The sequence below is a fragment of the Anabas testudineus genome, chromosome 18, assembly GCF_900324465.2.
Source record: "Anabas testudineus chromosome 18, fAnaTes1.2, whole genome shotgun sequence".
In the NCBI taxonomy this organism is placed as follows: domain Eukaryota; kingdom Metazoa; phylum Chordata; class Actinopteri; order Anabantiformes; family Anabantidae; genus Anabas; species Anabas testudineus.
Window position 1 is genome coordinate 30,863,183 of NC_046627.1, and position 20,609 is coordinate 30,883,791.

At 38.2% G+C, this 20,609-nt stretch overlaps 1 protein-coding gene across 2 annotated transcripts; it reads left to right on the forward strand.

Annotated features, from left to right (window-relative positions):
* Positions 1-233: 233 nt before the first annotated feature.
* On the forward strand, positions 234-20,070 carry alox12 (arachidonate 12-lipoxygenase). 2 transcript variants are annotated; one of them, XM_026352637.1, is made up of 16 exons: positions 234-596; positions 2,096-2,150; positions 3,293-3,439; positions 4,029-4,230; positions 6,546-6,627; positions 6,715-6,837; positions 7,606-7,712; positions 9,035-9,207; positions 9,398-9,541; positions 14,026-14,229; positions 14,739-14,825; positions 15,034-15,203; positions 15,932-16,053; positions 17,809-17,909; positions 18,634-18,804; positions 19,392-20,070. In XM_026352637.1, exons 3-16 carry the CDS (start codon positions 3,293-3,295, stop codon positions 19,569-19,571), a joined length of 2,013 nt encoding a protein of 670 aa, XP_026208422.1. In that variant the 5' UTR covers positions 234-596; positions 2,096-2,150; the 3' UTR covers positions 19,572-20,070. The 2 variants fall into 2 exon arrangements, with proteins under 2 accessions (XP_026208422.1, XP_026208421.1); XM_026352636.1 differs by lacking the exon at positions 2,096-2,150 and having other exon boundaries at positions 19,392-20,069.
* Positions 20,071-20,609: the final 539 nt, after the last annotated feature.

Consider the following 20,609-nt stretch of genomic DNA (forward strand, 5'->3'; position numbering starts at 1 on the left):
CTATTGAGCCACCCTGATGTGCTACTTTAGAGGGCTTGGTTTCTTCAGGTGGTTTTACTCTACCATTAGGTGAGCTAGACAGGGGCTAGACAAGGTGGTTGTACTGTATGTGAAAATTATGAAGTTCTGACATATATACATATACATACATATATATACATACATACATATACATACCTACATACATACATACATACATACATATAAATATATATGTGTGTGTGTGTGGTTTATCATTTGCTGCTGATTTGCTGCACTGTAACCTGGGTCTTATCTGACCTGCCCATATACTTCCCTTTTGCAATTGTGTGTGTGTGTGCGTGTGGACGCGCCTACAAAGGACTCAAACTGAGGAGAGTGTCAGAAAGTCGGTAGTGCTGAGAATAGTGAGGGTGTGATTGTGGTAGAGAAACCTCTGGTGAAAAGATTCAAATAGGACATCAAAACAGGTATTTGAAAACACTGAGTTTGAACGAAGAGAAAGAGAATAATAGGACAAGTAAAGAAGAAAAAGGGGGAAGTAGAAGAATACAAACAGAGCCAGGAATTCTACAGGGGAAAAAAAAGAACCTCCGTAAACACAGTTTTTGACTAAGGTGAGTGTGGTCTCCGACACCTCAGTAAAATTAAATAATTACTGAATATTACTGTAATATCTCCACAATTCCAAAGTGGTCCTTATTTTGTTGCATATCATCTTGCATATCAAAACAGAAAATATGTGATGGGATGGGGATGCAAAGGTGTGACGTATTGCAGTATTGCATATTTTGAGGGAACACAAAGCTAAAAAAAAAAAGGGGTTCTGTAGTGCACTAACTAAAATAAGGCAGCATTTGTTTAGTATATGTATCTATAATGGAATAAGGTGTATTAAGCTGTACCCGATGCACCTTGTATCTAGTAAATTGTGGAAAGGTTACTTTTTATTCATATATGCCACCTGATAAGTAATGATAGCAATGTTGTAATGTCTGCTTTAATACAGTCATTTATATTAATACATTATCGCATTTCACAAATTCAAGATTTGTGAGTTCTCCATGGTGGAGAACTAAGGAGAAAAGGTGCAGTAGTTTTGGGAACCTCAAATTGTCTTTCCCACAGTGCCTTACGTGTGTATGTGGAAAAAAAAAGTATAAAAAGTATTTTATAGAAAATATAAATATGAAATGTTGAAACTACAGTAAAACCCAGACAAAGACAGAGTGGAAAAGTTCAGTTATCAGATGCATACATACATGCATACAACATAAACGGCTTTGTATGAAATCTAGTGTAAAAACCAAACACTCTTTGATTAAAGAACTCAACATTTATGAAACATGAATGTGGCATTAAGAATAAAAGTAGGAAAAACTGAGTAATGTATATAAAAATACTATTGTATTTCATAGTCAGCTCAGCTAAATGCAAACAATAAAATGGCAAAAACAGAGTCAAGTAGTTTTATATCATTATTACATGTTATTATTCTCAAGTTCCTTGGCTACTTTATCTGCTATGCTATGTTCTGTTTAGATATTTTTCTACCTGTTGTGGGAAAATACAGAATGAGGTCACCACATCATGTTTAGATTTCTTATTTACTGACTTGATGCACTGTTCCTATTTACATGGTTTAACACTATATGATACACTATGACATCACAAATGGCACAGTACTATTTACAAACATGCAAACTTAGACTGCAGACTTAAACCTTGTTAAAGCTGAAAACTGCTCCATGGCACTGTCATTTTTCACCTGTCAGGATAATTATGTTTGTATCTGAGAAAGAGTATTAGCAAATTTTAAAAAAATAAACATAACTTCAAATATTATTTTAATTATACATTATTAATGTAAGGAATAAAAAATGTTTATGTCCATTAATTTTAAGTAGGTGTCAAAAGCTACTGTACAGTGATGTAATACAGTAATGTGAACAAATGGACATGAAATTCAGACACACTGTCTCTCACGATGCAGGACTTGTGTGTGCTGGCATCTACAACTGTTCATTACAACTGATCTGTTGTTTCATCATCTCATTTGCATCAGGATGGTTTACACATTTGGTTAATCTTGAAAAAATATTCAAATTGTTCACAGGAACAGTTACAGTTACACCCATGGGAGTGAGTGGAAAGAGGAGAGAGAACAGCAGGTAACTAAAAAAGCAGCAAAAGGGTCAGTAGAAAACATAGAGTAGAGAGTAGAGACTCTAGAAAACATACAGCTCTGAGGTTGGGGATACCTGCAGAAAGGTACAGAGAGAGGGAGACAGAAACAAACTGTAAAATGTTCAGTTCAACAGGAGTGTGTTTCTGTCACTGAGTTGATTTGTGTAAGCAAAATATTTCCTGGGGAAATTAATGAACTTCCTGAAATATCAGTATGTTAATCTTCTTAACTATTGCTACATTGTGAATGTTGCATGTGAGCGGTTGGTGTTTGCAAAAAACATCTCGGCAATGTGAACCTGCTTGCTAAACTGGCAGACTCCAAAGCAGCAGTAACATTTGACAGGAAGCTTTGTGGGGTAAGCTGGCTAGTCTTAGGTAAGGCCACTAATTTGAAGTCAACAGGGCTGTGGTGTGATGAGGTCTGGCTCACAGTTAGTATTACAGCTCATTTTATCATCATGTTGAAACAGGAAAGAATCAAACCCAAACTGTTGCGTTAACCTGTGCTTGGATTGTTCACCCACTAATAGCTGGGTTTAGACCGCCGTGAGACAGGTTAGTTTTACCCTACTGATGATGTGTTGTTGCAATAGTAATCCTGCCCCAGTATACTACAGTAGCTACTGTATTACATTACTACTACTTTATTACTACTACATTAGAAGTTCCCTTATGATTTAATGAGACCTAACAATGAAAAAACAAATCCACCAAACTTACAATAGACTGACTCAACCCACTTCTGACAATAGAACATCACTCCAGACAAACATGATTTACAGCACTAACTGACTGAGACCATTGTTTCACATGGATTTTTTCCTTGCCTGCTTTTGCTCAGCCTTTGAATCCAACACTGAGAAACTCCCTAAGAACACTGTTTACATTCACTCCACATTTCAACATATAGCACTTTACACTACAGTAAACTGTTTAGTTAGGCAGTTTGTTTCACCATCATGAAAGCTGAAGGACTTTGCTTGTGAAACTCCTCAGCAGAGTTGCAGTGGCCTAAGAGGAATTGTAGATTTGCATGAGGGTGGTGAGATAAGAATTTGCTGTTGAGTTGAGCTCTGTGTGTGTGTGTGTTTGTCTCTGTGTCTGCACCTGTTCATGTCCTTAGATGGAAGTGTACACTGTAACAGTAGCAACTGGTACATCTGAGTATTCAGGTACCAACAACTACATCTTTGTGACCCTGGTGGGGGAGAAAGGGGAAAGTGAGCGCACTCTACTGGACAACCCTGGGCTGGACTTCTGTCGAGGCGCAGTAAGTGTGTGATTTGGAAGATTTGACATACCTCCACTTTACTTGTCGGAACTCATTATTTATTTATTATATACATTTCAATTTTATTACTTACCTAATTTCCCATGTCGGTGTTCTGTTTGTTGCCAACAACACTTATGAAAAAAGCCCTTTGGCAAAGAAAACTCCTGATACGTAAAGTGAATAGTGGATATACTATTTCCATGAGAAGAACCTACAATAAACTGTATACTGTACGAGCAACTATTTAAAGACCAGTTCACGGCTGTCATTCCTGCCAAAAAAGGTCACTGCCCCAAGATTTCCTGTACCAAGAGTTGCTGCCTCAGTCTTTTGTTGAGTGTAAGATGAAATGTGAGATGGATAAGTGGTTTTTATGATGACACCAGCAATGCTTGCATTTTACTCGACTTCCACAGTGAAGAAGCAACTAGGTCTAAAGGCAAAGTTCTTAATTTACAGGTTGGTCAGCCAACCTTTGGTCATCGACCCTAGCATATGGCTGACTGTGATATGAAATTAGCTTACTATATTGAAAGATACTAGAATGCAACACTTATGTTTGTCTTCCTACATCTATTTCTGTCAGGTGGACCAGTACAAGGTGACAAGTCATTCCCCTTTAGGCTCATTAATATTGGTCAGGCTGGAAAAACAGAGGTACTGGGTGGAAGATAATTGGTTCTGTCGCTACGTCACAGTGGAACCTCCAGGTGGAGACAAGGTTTTAACTTTCCCCTGTTACCAATGGTTTGTAGGGGATGTCAAGGTGGAGATGAGAGAGGGCACAGGTAAGAAATCCAGGTAATTCAGAATAAGGTCCTAAGCTGTCAGCTGTAAGAATACTGTCCTTTAAGCAGGCAGCAAATCCTTAAGTGATCTAGCAGAAGTTCTTATATCACAGAGGTGCAATTTAAATTTCTCTTGATGACAAAGCATTACGTTTTATTTTAGTGTTGGTACAAGGCTGATGACATACAAATTGTCATTAGTGGACTGATCATGCTTTTAGCTTTTGTCCTGTTTTGAACCAACTGACATGAGATATATTAGCCCTGATCCACTAATAATCCAATGACAAGCACAGGGAAGAACAGTAAAACAATATGACAATATTAAAAGAATAGGCACTTGCAAGAATACACATCTGAGTAATACAGTAACGAAAATAAATAGAGATACAGTAGCAAGAAAACGTATGTGAACCCTTTGGGATTATGTGGAGTTTTGCATGAACTGGTCATGAAATGTGCTCCAATCTTCATCTAACTCACAACAATACAAAAATACAGTCTGCTGAAAATAATAGTACACAAACATTATATGTTTTCATGTTTTTATTGAACATAACATGTAAACATTCACAGTGCAGGGTGGAAAAACTATGTGAACCTTTGGACTTAATAACTGGTTGACCCTTCTTTGGCACCAATAACCTCAACCAAACATTTCCTGTAGTTGCAGATCAGACCTGCACAACGATCTGGAGTAATTTTGGACCACTCCTCTTCACAAAACTGTTTCAGTGTAGCAATATTCTTGGGATGTCTGGTGTGAATCACTCTCTTAAGGTCATGCCACAGCATTTCAATCGGGTTGAGGTCAGGACTCTGACTGGGCCACTACAGAAGGTGTATTTTGTTCTGTTGAAGCTAATCTTTTGTTGAATGACTTGAATGTTTTGGTTCATTGTCCTGTTGCATCACCCATCCTCTGTGGAGCTTCAGTTGGTGGATAGATGGTCTTACATTTTCCTGCAAAATGTCTTGATAAACTCTGGAATTCATTTTTCCATCAATGACAACAATCCGTCCATGCCGTGAGGCAGCAAAGCAACCCCAGACCATGATGCTCCCTCTGCCATGTTTTACAGTGGGGATGAGGTTTTGATGTTGGTGTGCTGTGCCTTTTTTCCCCACACATAGTGTTGTGTGTTTTTTCCAAACAACTCAATTTTGGTTTCATCTGTCCACAAAATATTTTGCCAATAGTGCTGTGGAACATCCAGGTGCTCTTTTGCAAACTTCAAACGTGCTGCAATATTTTTTTGGACAGTAATGGCTTTCTCCGTGGTGTCCTCCCATGTACACCATTCTTGTTTAATGTTTTCCTTATTGTAGAAATGTCAACAAAAATGTTAGCATGTGCCAGAGATTTCTGTAAGTCTTTAGCTGACTAGGATTCTTCTTTACCTCATTCAGCATTCTGCACTGTGCTCTTGCAGTCATCTTTACAGTACGACCACGCCTAGGGAGAGTAGCAACAGTGCTGCAACAGTACACCCAAGACTGGTGTGTGTTTTTAAAGGGCAGGACAGCTTTCAGCAACACATCCAATATCATCACACTGATTGGACTCAAGCTTGGCTCACTCCTGACTCCTTAGCTCTTGAAGAATTATGGCTAGAGGTTCACATACTTTTTTCACCCTGCACTGTGAATGTTTACATGTTATGTTCAATAAAAACATGAAAACATATAATGTTTGTGTACTATTATTTTCAGCAGACTGTGTTTTTGTATTGTTGTGAGTTAGATGAAGATTGGAGCACATTTTATGACCAATTCATGCAAAACTCCACGTAACCTCAAAGGGTTGTATATAAAATTTAAAAAAATATTGAGTTTACAATAAAAAACACTCACACAAATGTGGCAGTTGTATCCCAAAATTTCTGTTCAGTGGCAACTGGACTTATTTTAAGTTTCACCTTCCATCTAGAAGTCTTCATCAGTTCTGAACTGAATTTTGGGATAACAATTACCTAGATCACTAAGAAACTTCACAATTGTTGTACTGTCAAATGGTGTCTTCCCAGCACACAAATGCAAAGAACAAAGGACTCACTATTACAAATTGACAGAACATCTTTAGTAGCCTTTTTCACATCAAAGGAGAGAAGCCTATGGAGGAGGCTGATCTCTCCTTTCTTGCATAGAGCATCCTTGTTATTTGATCCAATTGTTCAATTTGTTGTTGATGTGAACATCAAATTGTCAGTTGGTGCTAAACAGTTGTCACTGCTCAGCAAATCTACCCAAAGCCATGAGCATGTACCCATTTAGGTCTGTGTACTGTGGATAAAATTTTTTTAATGTCTTCTTAGCTAAGACTTTGAAGGATGACTCCGTACTTCAGCTGCTGATGCACAGGAAAACAGAACTGCAGGAAAGACAGAGGACATACAGGTTCAACAACAACACAAAGACAAAGCTGCAATTCAAAGAGTAAAAGGTTTTATGTTTAACATTTCTGTCATGCCATCTCTGTGTCAGATGGACAACATGGGCACCAGATATTCCCAGATGTATTGATGCTAAAACAGAGGCAGACTTACCCCAAGATGCCCGCTTTGAAAATGAGAAGAGGAGCGACTTTGAATATTCCTTACAATATGCGTAGGTGGTGCCCACACACTCTCACACACACAAATTCTCATAACCACACACCCCCCTTTAATAAATCACATTTGTTTCATACAAACCATACATAAATCTTCAATCAAGACATTAATGCAAAGTTTAAAAAAATAAATATATATCATGAGTAAACAAATAAATCATGAGTAAAATAAATATACAGCCCTGCTTGCTCACAATGAGTAACGGGGGCAAAGGTTTATCCTCAATCAAAATTGCCATATCTCACCTATTTTACAGTATATTGTTCAGCAGTTGGGCCTGTTAGAAATGCCAGAAATATATTTATTATATGGGGATAGTTTGTTATGTTTAATATGCAGATTATTTAATCAAAACACACATCTTTTCTAAGACCTCTACGACCTTCTACGACACTAATATACTGTAATATGTAAGATGAACTCCTATGTAATTCAAATTTTATTGTATTGTTGTGAGATAAAATTAGATTAATTTATATTAATCAGCAGCAGAGGGAACAAAGACAAGCACAAGAAAATTGATATTGTGTGCCACCATAAGATTTTCAATGGTTCCATCTGGCCACCCCTATGAAAATTTTCACTGACCAGCAATAATCCTCTAATAAATAGATACACTTGTAGAGTGCTTTATATGTAAGGAAGAATTTTACCTGAGGCTAGATGAGTGTTGAGTTCCTACAGTGTAACAGTACTATAAGATCTACTGTATATACCAACAATGTGACAAGAGGCAATTGGATTCACCATTACTTCTCATCAGCTTGCTGGAGTTGTCTTTGAAGAAGCTGGCCATCAGATTTGGGAAGTCCTGGAATGACCTGGATGATTTCAAACGGATCTTCTGGAAGCTGAAAAGCCCTATAGCTGGTGGGTAAAAAAATGCATGCTACTCACAAAGCCTGAAAATGAATTAGGTTTCCTGTTAAAAGTGCCAAGCAGAGAGGCTGGACACTAGAGATAGAATATGACAGATAAACTTTCATATTGTTTTCTGTCTTGTTTTTTTATTTATTTTATTTTACTGTGGAAAATTAGACTAATTAAAATATGATTAAAACAAATACAACAGAATATATACGAGTTCAATGTTTACATCTCTGCTAACCCCCCCACTCTTTCCCAACCCTCACCTGGGTGTCAGAATGAGGATAAAAGATGAGATAGAAAATAAATAATAAACTTTCTAAAAATAAATGCACTGTACATGCATATTGTGCAATGGATCATTGAGATAGATATATAGTATGATAAAATGTACACAATGTTCTCAATACACGACAATTTTTAGTTAGGCTACAAGACACAAACAATTCACAGGCCATATTTAAACAAAGCACTTTATTGTGACTCTGTCTTGATCGTCATAAAAGTGAGTCATAGTTCATAGCAGTCAAATAAATTCTGACATTGTAAAATCAGATGTTTCTGGTATGGACAATGTCTTCTGATGTTTCTGTTTGTTGGGTATAAATGCTCAACATATGTTGTTGACATATGCCTTTCTAAACATGTGGTAGAAGGCAGTCCAGTTTTAGCCCTCTTCTCCATCCTTATATTTAAATGTACTGTAATACCATATGTCACTATGGTCAACAAAGGGTTGTGAAGTAGCATAGGTAAATGGAGAGAAGGACAACTAGAGGATGATGTTTCCTAGCAGGGTTTTAAGAGGTTAAAAGCGTATGCTTTAGTACGTTTCTAAGGAAGTTTAATTTGGTCATCAGCTTGTTGAACAGCATGTGTGTGTCCTTCATATTTTGTAAGTGCCATGACTGCTTTCAGAGATGGACCATTCTAAAGCCTACATTAAACCTGAAGTTAACTGGCCAAATTACTAATCGTACATCATAGCTGATCATTAATAGCACATATGTATGTCTTTAGAAAACCAGTATTTTTTAAATCTCCAAAACTTGTTTAGATTGACTGAAATACACACCCAGTTAGACATTAGCACACTATGTAGATGTAGTTTTACTGAGATGTGATGAACTGGAATACACATTTTGCCAAAGCAGACTGGAGCTGAACATGACTATTTCTAATGATTCTGTTGTTCCAAAAGATGGTTTCAATGACTACTCTCTTAGTTTTTAATAGATCTTGTATCTAACCTCAGAGTCTGACAGATTTTATCCTGAACTGGTTCTATGTAGTTCATACACATTTGTTTCATGTGCTTGACTCAGAGTACTGTATGGAACACTGGAAGGAGGACTGGTTGTTTGGCTACCAGTGTCTGAATGGCTCCAACCCAAGGATGATCCAAAGGTGTAAGAAGCTGCCAGAAAAGTTCCCTGTGATACCAGACATGGTACAGAGGTCCATGCCTCCCAGAACCAACCTGGAAAAAGAACTCAAAGTGGGGAAAAGCACTATAAAGTATCTGTCTCTACGATCAGTAAAAGCTTTATTGTGGTACAATAATAGTAACCTGCAAATCTGTCTACCTCATTACAGTAAATTGTTGATTTATCTCAAACTCTCTCAATCTATGTACAGTTTGTGTTCTATGTTCTCAAATCTTAATTTTATTAATCTCTCATGTCCAGGCAGGGAATATCTACTTGTTAGACTATGCCATCATGGATGGGATTCCCACCAACACAATCAAGGGTAAACCTCAGTACATTGCAGCCCCTCTTTGTCTCCTGTACCAACACCCAGATGAAGGTCTCATCCCTATTGCTATACAGGTATCATTACACCTGAAGTACTCAATAAACTTAACATGTTGCTGACGCAATGCACACAATTACACATTGTAGTGGATTAGTTCTTCGTAACAAGAAGCAATCAAATCTTGCAATTTAGCCTGAATCATTTATAAATGAATGGAAGACAAAAACGGAGAATGGATATATCTCAAAAATACAAACTACAAACTACAGAAGGTATTAGCTCCCTTCCTGATTTTTCTATTCTTGCTGTCACACTTTAGATCAGATCATCAAACAAAATTTAATATTACACAAACATAACCTGAATAAATGCAGTTTTTAAATTATGATTTCATTTATTAATGGCAAAAAGCTGTCCAAAACTGCCTGGCCCTATCTGAAAAAGAAACTACCTACTAACACTCACTAGTAATTTTAGTACACTCTTCTTTTCAGAATAGTTTTAGTTACAGCTAAAATGGAAGGTTTGTTTAGCATGAACGGCTAGTTTAAAGTGTCCATATTATGCCCCTTTTGAGACATAAAAAACAAGTCCTTGAAGTCCCCAAAATGTGCCTGTCACTGTCATCCTGAAAAGCTGTGTAAGCAAGTCTGTAAATGTGTGCGAATAGACCCACTCCAAACTGACCAGACCCCCCCACCCCCTCCCCTCTCCCGTTTGGAGATGCGTCTGACTTTGGTGAACCATGTATAAAGTTTGGGGAAAAAAAACACAAAGGCAGTACGAGTTACAAAGACACAGCAGCAGGGTCACAGAAGTTCTGGGGTAGCAGCCAACACAGCTGAACTGCACTAAGATATAACATTGTCAGATAAACATGCTACTTTACCACTATCCAACCAAGCACTGCGCTAAATTTAGTTCTGAAAGTTTCACATAAACATCTCCAGGACATTCTGACTGTCCTGCTGTGTAATTTAGCCCAAAACTTTCTCTATCAATTCTATCAATTATCACAAGTTGTCCAGGTCCTGAAGTTGCAAAACATCCCCACACTACCTCCACCATGTTTGATTGTTGGTATGATCATGCCATGCCAGTTTTACACAAGATGTAACGGGATGTTTACCTTCTAAAAAGTTCAACTTTTTTCTCATCAGTCCACAGAATATTTGCCCAAGAGTCCTTGGGAGAATCCAGATGTATTTTGGCATGTGAGACAGGCCTTTGTGTTCCTTTTGGTCAGCAGTGGCTTGCACCTTGGAACATTCCCATGGATGCCATTTTGACCAACCTCTTACTATGTTAAAGCAATACTGACCTTAACTGAGGCAAGTGATGCCTGCAGTTCTTTGTTATCAGATGTTATCTTGGCTCTTTTATGACCTCCCTCATGAGATTTTTGGTAGACCAGTCACTCCTGAGAAGGCATAGTACTATGCTGGGATAATATCGTACGATAATATCCCAGCAGAGTTTCCAAATGTAGAATGGGAGCCAGAGCGTTAGCTAAAGTATCAAGCTCCTCTCCTGTTGAACCAGCTTGGATTTCTGGTTTGGGACACCCTTTCTACTTTAAAGACTAGACTTAAAACTCTCCTTTTTGATAAAACCTATAGTCAGCTATAGCACCTAGCTGAGGTGATTCTGAACCTTCTATGCTGTTACCTCCCTTGATACACTGTGCCCCCTCTACTCCTCTCCTGTGGGTGTGAGCTGTTATGGAGTGCAAGGAGTGCGTGGAGCTGTTGTATGAGTTCTGGATGTTTTGGACATGTAAAATATGTTTAATTTATTTATTGCAGTTTCAGTAATTAAGTGTTGTGTAGTTGTTGGATTGTTTTCAAAGAGGCTTGGTGTCCCTCCCAGGTGAGAGTTCCACTCAAACCCCATGTCTCATAGACAGGGGAACTCTCACCTGGGAGGGACACAAAGCCTCTTTGAAAACAATCCAACAACTACACAACACTTAATTACTGAAACTGCAATAAATAAGGAGAACAAGTCTAACAATCCTAAGCAAACATTGGATTTCTAGGAAGTTGTTGGGGATGCTGAAACCAGCAGCCTACATGCTGGAACCAGACAAAATGACACAGAAATGCAAATAAATACAGCATGGGATAACAACAACAGCAGCAGGTATACTGAAATTAGACAGGAAAATCTAAGTGGTGGAAAGGCAGAAGACGTATGCGACACTCAGACAGCTGAGTCAGAGAGTCCTAATGTTAAAGCAGGTAAACAGAGCAGTGGACTTGTGGAGAATGAAGATGATCAGATGTTAGATGATAATACAATTTTGTCACAGTGACACAGGATGATACACAAACTTATTCATTATAGCAAATTAATGATTTTCTTGATTAAGAGTAGTCCCATTCTTGCACATGCATTACTGTCCCCTATCTGGAAGAGGGAACATGTGTGAAGGGTCCAGTCACTGGTTAATCAGTATTCCTGACTACCATTACACCATGAAGACCAAAGAACACTCCCAGCAACTCAGAGAACAGGTCATTGAAAAGCACAAAAATTCTCCAAGGCACTGAACATCTCCCGGAGTTCAGTGAACTCCATCATCAAGAAATAAAAGGAATATGGATCATGTCTAAATCTGCCTAGAACAGGCAGACAAACTGAGTGAAGCCACTAACACACAGATGACTACTCTGAGGGAGTTACAAGCTTCAGCAACTGAGATAGAAGAGACTGTACATACAACTGTTTCCCAGGCTCTTTACCAGTCAAACCTTTATGGGAGAGTGGCAAGGAACTGGCAATACAGCTTTAACCTGTGCATAAATAGTTGAAAGGGAGACAGAGAATATTGCAACATTAAGTAATCAAAGTTTTAAGTCTAGTCCTGTTTCCAAAGTAGAACCATTGTTACATCGTGGTCTTTGCAACCAGAATGTCAATGAGCAGCACTTTTTTTGTTTAGCAAGTTAACAGTAAGAGACTTCCATCATATCTCGGAAGTGTGTGACCTCTTCAAAACAGATTAGCAATTTAAACAGGCTAGCCTTGTGGCCTTGTAAACTTAAAACTTCCATTACACTGTGGTATAAGCCACAGACGTGGGTGGAAACAGAAGCTGTGTTCCTCCACAGAGTGAAGAACCTGTCCTACAACAAGCACTTGTTTCTCCTCAACCTACATGTGTGGACGCATCACAGACCTCTTGTTTCTATCAATCATGTGTATGGAGCACTGTTATAAATGCCAAAAGAGACTGTTCTGAGTTGTATGGCAGCATAGAGGAAGAATCTCTTTTCTCTAATACACTCATAGAGTACAGAATGATTAAGTCAGTTAATCAACCAAAACTGGCAGGTCTGAGATCAGCAGGAGAGTGGAAACCTGCTATCCATTCATGCTGCAGTGGAGGAGCAGGAAGAACAAGATGGGGCTCTCCTATCATCTTTGTATCCTCTATCTAATACCTGAGCTACCAGACTTCTGAAGATTCTTAACAAATCATCCTTAGACAGTGTTCAAGAGTTGTGGTGGTCAGGATTGTTTGCACCAGGGTAATCTCTAGAGGTTGGAGGTCCCTGTACAAAACCCCTATAGAGAAACATAGGTCTTCATTGAAGGGTGTCACATGGGGCTGTAGCTAAAGTACTGCATTAGGCTTTTTATGTTTGGACCAAAGTACGCTGCAGTACAATGCAGAAATATCTGATTGGAAATTTTGTAATAGGTCAGGCAAATCTGATTATTTGACTTACTAGGTGGAGCAAAAAAAAAAAAAAAAAGACACTGATGGCTGCATGTCTTAAAGTAAAGTTTACATAAGACAGAATGGTGTCAGACTTAGAAAACTGTATTTCTGTTTGGGGGTACAGAGATCCTTTGGGTACTATAGCTCACGATTGAATTGGCTTTTGTAGTGATTTGGCGCTATATAAATAAACAGAATTGAATTTAATTGGATTGCTCCAAGTTTTCTCCATTTGTGGCTAATGGTTCTTTCCTAGGTTTTCTGGAGTTCCAAAGGCTTAGAAATGGCTTTACAACCCTGTACAGACTAATATATGTTGATTACTTAGTTTCTCATCGGTTCTAAAATCTTTTGAGATTGCTGCATGTTTTTTTTAGTATACTTAACTTTGTCAGACAGCTTCTATTCAGGAAATTTCTTACTTCAACAGCTCCGGCAGTAATCAGGCTTGGGTGTGGCAAATTAAATTTAACTCAGCTTAATAAAAAACAGGTAAGTCACACCTTATTCATCATTTAGTGGGAGGCAATTACTTTTTACATAGTAATTACATGTTTTTTTTCATTAATAAATTAAATCATTTAAAAACTGTATTTTGTATTTACTGGGGTTATCTTTGTGTACTATTAAATTATGTTTGATGATTTTAATCATTTAAGTGTGACAAATGTGTAAAAAAAAAATATCAGGAAGGGGGCAAATACTTTCTCACAGCACTGTAAAAAATAAGATCTGTAAAGTAGAACTCAACACTCTTCAAATGGTCCAGGAAGTCCTAGACGTGTAAATAGAATGGACTGTGTGTTTATAGTTTTTCTTGCTCATGCTCAGCTGGAGCAGTCTCCAGGCCAGGACTCACCCATATTCCTGCCCAAAGACCCACCTTTGGCCTGGCTATTGGCTAAAATGTGGGTGCGTCATTCTGAGTTCCAGGTCTTCCAGCTGCTGTCTCACCTGCTTAGAACTCATCTTGTAGTAGAAGTGATTTGTGTTGCTACTCTGCGGCAGCTGCCTGCTGTACATCCTGTATATAAGGTAAACAACTGTACTTTAAGGACTTTTCTAGTGGGATTATTTAATATTAATTATCAGTTATTTCAATCTAGATGTTTGAAGTCATATTATTCAGAACTATAGATTAGGCTAGGCCTGTATACAGTTCTGGTAGTAAAGTTGTTTTTAATAATTGAATAAAAAATACAGTTTCTTTTATGTAAGTTTATGCTATGTGTTGAATGTCAAACTACCATGACAAACCTCAAATATTAGCCAGATCCAATATTTACTTCAAGTGCAGAGAGACTAAATCAAAACAGGCCTTTATTCTTAATTTCCTCTGTTTCCACAACACGAACACATTCCTTATTTTTCCACAAGTATTATTGCTATTCTGTAATTAAGCCCATTCTCTTGTCCACATCTACCATTAATGGCACACAGAATTCTTGACAGAGATGTTTCACTCATAGCACATAATCCCTCCTTATACTGGCAATTTTCTAAACGCTGTAGCTAACTTGAACAATTTTCTCATCCTGCTGCAGCTCCTCGCTCCTCATCTGCGTTACACTCTGGAAATCAACTGTAGGGGACGCACTCAGCTCATCTCTCCTAATGGCATCTTCAAACGGGTGCGTCCCTGTAAAACTCTATTTAGGATTAGGATTTTTTTCATTTGCCTGATATATCTCACCAGGAACTGTTGTAGTTACCAGGACCTGAACTTTATCACAGTGTCATTATCAATTTTGAATGTGACTTACCAGCTGTGTTAAACAATATGATGATAAATATAATGAGGTTGCTCACCCTTGCAGTGATGGTTATGTCTGTGTGTAGGTTGTGTCCACAGGGGGTGATGGCCTTTTAATTCTGGCTCAGAGAGAGTACAAGATGCTGACCTACCGCTCCCTCCAGCCCCACCTTGATTTTGCTGACAGAGGAGTGTCCCAGCTACCAAAATATTTCTACAAAGAACACAGTTTGATGCTGTGGGAGGCCATACACAGGTAGACAACATCCTCCACACTCATACAAGAGTCTGGCAGGACATGCTTTGTTTTAAAAAAAGATCCAGGAATTTCTGACATTTAAATCTCTCAAATACTGGATGAGGTTATTTCCTCCCAGCTTTTAACACACATGAAATGTGGTAAAGGTGAGGATACCCATTCAATTGATAGATTGTGAGAATGAAAATGTCACATAGCACAGAAGTGGGCGAAGGTAACCAAGGTTGCTGATGACTCTCTTATCAGACTGTAATTTACATTTAGTCATTTGGCAGATGCCTTTATCCAAAGCAGCTTACAAGTGAGGTACAAGGCAAATGCAGGGAGGAGGTCTTGCCTAAGGACCCCTACTGAAGGTAGGCCACAGCCGGGACTCCACATAGAGGGCAGCAACTAGCGATAGACATACACAATCCAGCCACTGTCATGGCATTTTCCCATAGTAATGGGCAGTTCTCAGTACACAAACTAACTTGAAAGCTACGGTAGATGTAGTCTGAATGGTGTAGTCAGCATCATCATTAAATGAAGACAACTGTTAATTCTTGCTTCAGTTCAATTCTTCAGTTTACTTTTCTGGGGTCTGTAGAATTCAATGAATGCTAGTGAGTGTCAGGGAATGAGTTATGTAATTGAGGGCACCACAAATGACCAAATGTGTGACTATGTATAATAACTAATTGTTACTGTGATATTATTGTATTATTAACGTAACTGTTCTTTAGTTTTGTCTCAGGTATGGTACATCTGTACTACCCATCGGATAAAGATGTTCAAGAAGACCTAGAGCTTCAAGCCTGGATGAGAGACATATCACAGGAGGGTTTCACAGAACTCCCCAGCTTTGGTCAGGCATAACCTTAACACACCATGTTTGGTCACACATTTCGAAGCCTTTAAATTAAACATTTGGCGTAATATTATGATATGCTCTTTTTTTCAAAGTGAGATCTAAGTCCTCAAGTAGAGAGCTTCTCTTACCTTAGCATAATAATTGGAAGCAGGGGGAAACAGCCAACATGTCATTGTCCAAGTAAAAAAAAAAAAAAGCAAATACAGCAACAACCTCAATAATAAGTGGTTTGCGCTTAGGTACACACATGGACAAAACTGTTGGTACCCCACTTTTAATGCAATCACTGCAATTGTAACTGTCAATGAGACTTCTGCACCTGTCAACAGGTGTTTTGGCCCCCTCCTCGTAATAAATTCAATAAATTCAAATTTTATTTGTCACATACACAGTCATACACAGTACGATATGCAGTGAAATGCTTAGGCGACTGCCCGTGACCTTAAAAAATAAAAAGACTATTAAAGACTGTTAGGAAATAAATATACTAAAGAAGTAGAAGTAGATTTAACTGAATAAGAATAAAGAACAAAATATATGTACAAGAATACAAGTCGAGGTTGATTTAACTAAGAAAATATCTGTGCAAGAATAAAAATAACTGTACAGTACAAATGTACAATATAAGAAAAGTATGAGGAAAAATGTAAGACAATATAAGAAAATAATAAAACAATAAAACCTGGGTGTACCTAGGTGAACAATGTATAAAAATATACAATTTGGAATTTTGTGTGGGAAGGAGTGTAGTATAAATAGAAATAGAAATGTCCAGGGGGTGTGCAAGTATGCTGTAAAGTGTTCATACTTAAAGTGGCTTGTGCATAATAGAAAAATAGTAATATGAAAGGTGTGCAGTGACCACAGGGTCGATGATTGTCCCGCATGTTTAGTGCAAGAAGCGTGAAACATGAGTGTGTGAAGTGAAGTGGGTCAGTGCAATGTGGTGTGCTGGTTGAGAGTCCGTATCACCTGTGGGCTCCTCCTCAGTCGTACTCGTACGCAAACCGCTCCAGTTCTCTCAGCTTTGAAGGGTGCCTTCTCCAAATGGCATGGTTCAGCTCCTCCCACAGATAATAGGATTTAGATCAGGGCTCATAAGAAGGCTACTTCAGAATAGTCTAATGATTTGCTCTTATTTATTCTTGGGTGTTTTTAGCTGTGTGTTTTGGGTCATTATCCAGTTGGATGCATGACCTGTGACTAAGACCAAGCTTTCTGACACTAGGCAGGACATTTCCCTCCAGAATCCCTTGACAGTCTTGAGATTTCATGGTACCCTGCACAGATGCAAGACCCCCTGTGCCAGATGCAGCATGTTTCACAGTAGGGACAGTGTTTTTTTTGTTTTTTTTTGTATGCTTCATCTTTGTCGGTGCATCTGTAAACATAGAGCTGATGTGCCTTGTTGAAAAGCTCCAGTTTTGTCTCATCTGTTCAAAGGACATTCTCCCAAAAGCTTTGTGGCTTGTGGCTTCTAAGCAATTGTATGACCACCTGCGCAGCAATAACTTGTATGAAGATTTCCAGTCAGGATTTAGAGTACATCATAGCACAGAAACAGCACTGGTAAAGATCACTAATGATCTTCTATTAGCAAGTAAACCTGCACTCTGAGAACAAGTTTTGCTGGAAAAATATGAAACTATGAGGTTCTTCTTTGACTTTAAGATAAGATGAAGCTTGATTATTAAGTGTATAGCATAATATGTAACATATGTCACTGACTTGATGATGGATCTATTTCAGGTCTACACAGTACACTGTGCACCAGACAGGAACTGTCCACCTTGCTCGCAGTGACTATCTTCACCAGTACAGCACAGCATGCTGCTACTAACAACGGACAGGTGGTGAACACTCCTACACTTACACACTGTGTCCTAAAATGTAATTGTTGCTAATTACACCTGACCATGAACCATGAGCTTGCCCATGACCTGCCTGGATAGTGAGAGATTTAGGGCTTGTGAGCCACATAGGATTGTAGTACATGCTGTAGTTTATGGCCATTTAGATTGCATATGAGAAACAGCTTATTGTCTTCTAAATTGTCTGTATATGTTACTAAAATTTGAATCACACGATGCAGTGATTTGTCATTTAAATCTATACTGATTTGAAAACAATGTCTGGCAAAATGTATTCTGTTTGTAGTTGCATTTTACACAGAATCACAACTTTTTTTGTAAACAAGGTTGTATGATTACAGTGTGTGCTATTTTAACAGTATTTATGAAAACTTGTTTCTGGAAAAACATCTCACCCATAACTAATCCAAGATGTTGCTCAACCTATGTTCTTTGGATGGGGAGCCCCCTGACCTTTGGTACTGTGAAACATGTTTGAGATGTTTGAAGCTTCTATTTTAGTGTTGGTGGTTTGAAACCCACTGAATTTCAGAACATCATGAATGGATTGGCATGTCTTGAAGTCAAGAGGGATGGGCTCATCATGAATGTTTACCATACCTCTGCCTAAGTGTTTTGTGATAGTTCCACAATAAGTTGCCATGATTACATTTTTTCAAATTCTACAAAGGAGCTTTTATCTATTACCTGCCTTTATTTTTAGTTTGACTGGTGTGCCTGGGTCCCTAACACCCCCTGCACAATGAGACAACCTCCACCAACAGACAAGGAAGCTGTTACCATGGATATGATTATGGCCACTCTTCCTGATGTTAGCCAGTCCTGTGTGCAAATGGCTATCACATGGCACCTGGGGCGAGCACAACCAGATGCAGTGAGTCCACCTCTGTTGGGTTTCTATGGTAACACAATATTGACACATTTTGTCAAAGCAAAGTCTAGAAGACAGCTTTAATGTGCTGCATTTTATAATATTTTTAAATAATAAAGTATTATTAAATTATTATAATTGTCATATATTGTATTGAAAAACATGTGGTGTGCCGACAACACAGCACAGTCCTGGTGATACTCATCCCCTGAGGCCACTAATAGTCAGCCTGCTTCTGACAGTACTTTTCCTGACTCGAGTCAGGACAGGGCAGGAAAGGACAGTTTTAATAAATTAATTAGTCATATACACTGAATTTTAGTGAATTCTACCACAGTCTAAGTGGTTGCATGGTCGATGACATTACTTTTATATACTACTACTACTATGTACATTTACATGTACATGTACATTGATCTGATCGAACAGCTACACAATGTGTAATATATAGATATATTAAATAGTAAGTTAAAAACACATTTCAGTTATGCTGTAGTTTGTCTGTGAGGCTATTGATCTGACAGCAATTATGTTAGACCTCCTACATTCGTTCCTCTGTCTTGAGCAGCTTCCTCTTTTCATCTGCCTAGATTCCTCTGGGCCAATACACAGAGGAGCACTTCAGTGAGGGGCAAGCTTTGGAGCTAATTGACAAGTTCAGAACAGAGCTGAAAGAGATTGAGAGCCACATCCTGAGTCAGAATGAAGGATTGGAGCTGCAGTACCTTTACCTCCTGCCCAGCCGCATAGAAAATAGCATCACTATATAGAAATACTCACAGGCTTTTTTTTGCAGGATTAACTCTGAGACGTTTTTTTCTATTACGTTACAATTATTTTCCTTAAGCATAAAACACAACTGAAGGAGCACTTCATAAATGGTACAGGAGTGGTTTCTTTCTGTAGTACTGGCTATGGCCAATGTTTGTGCAATGGCCCTGATTGATTGTCCATCTTCTCTCAGCTTCACAATAGCTTGTTTCTTGCCAATAGATAGCTCTCTGGTTTTCATGTTGGTTACAACTCTTATCTATAAATACAGTCTGAACAGGCAAAACCCAAATCTGAAACTGAGCGTAAATGTTTAATGTTGTTTATTGTATGAATAATCAATGTAAAAGGACACACCTGGGCAACAAAGCACACCTGTCAGTCACATGTTCCAATACTTTTACTCACAGGGAAAATGGTGCAAACAAAAGGTGCTATCGTCTAAATTGTGTATTCCTGACATAAACACCTGGAAATAAAAGCTAAAGTGTTGATCTCTTCTTTCCTATTCATCTTTTGATGTCAAACCTTCTACTCAAAAAGCCTGGTCTGGACCTTCAGGGTTTTAGTAAATTATAGAGCAATATAGTATATGGTTTCAAAGCAATTATGTAACAACCAGCGCAGGAATAACTTAAAGAGGACGAAGAAGATGAAGATTACATCATAGTACAGAAACAGCACTGGTGAAGGTCACTAAAAATCTTTTATTAGCATCAGCCGATGGATTTCTCTCTATATCCGTTTTGTTAGATCTTATTGCTTTATTTATGCATATTAATGATGAGTCTTCTATGCACATAAAAGTTAGTTATGGAGTTAGTTATGGAGTTTCACAGAGTTCTGTGCTCGGGACGTATGTATATCTATATATATATATATGTATATATATATATATATATATTCATCCTGTCCCGAAGTAATGCTGAAAAACTAGTACATGCATTTCACCAATTTAGACTGATTGCCTAGCTTGGAAAGATAGTTTAATAATATAAATATATTTTAAAAAAGCCCTCTGTAAAGCTAGAACCACA

Excerpts from the sequence above, each read along its gene's own strand:
- alox12 (XM_026352637.1), top strand. The coding sequence starts at position 3,293 with ATGGAAGTGTACACTGTAACAGTAGCAACTGGTACATCTGAGTATTCA. Across the intron at positions 7,713-9,034 it reads GCTGAAAAGCCCTATAGCTG|AGTACTGTATGGAACACTGG; the intron begins GTGGGTAAAAAA and ends TGCTTGACTCAG. Across the intron at positions 18,805-19,391 it reads GGCGAGCACAACCAGATGCA|ATTCCTCTGGGCCAATACAC; the intron begins GTGAGTCCACCT and ends TCATCTGCCTAG.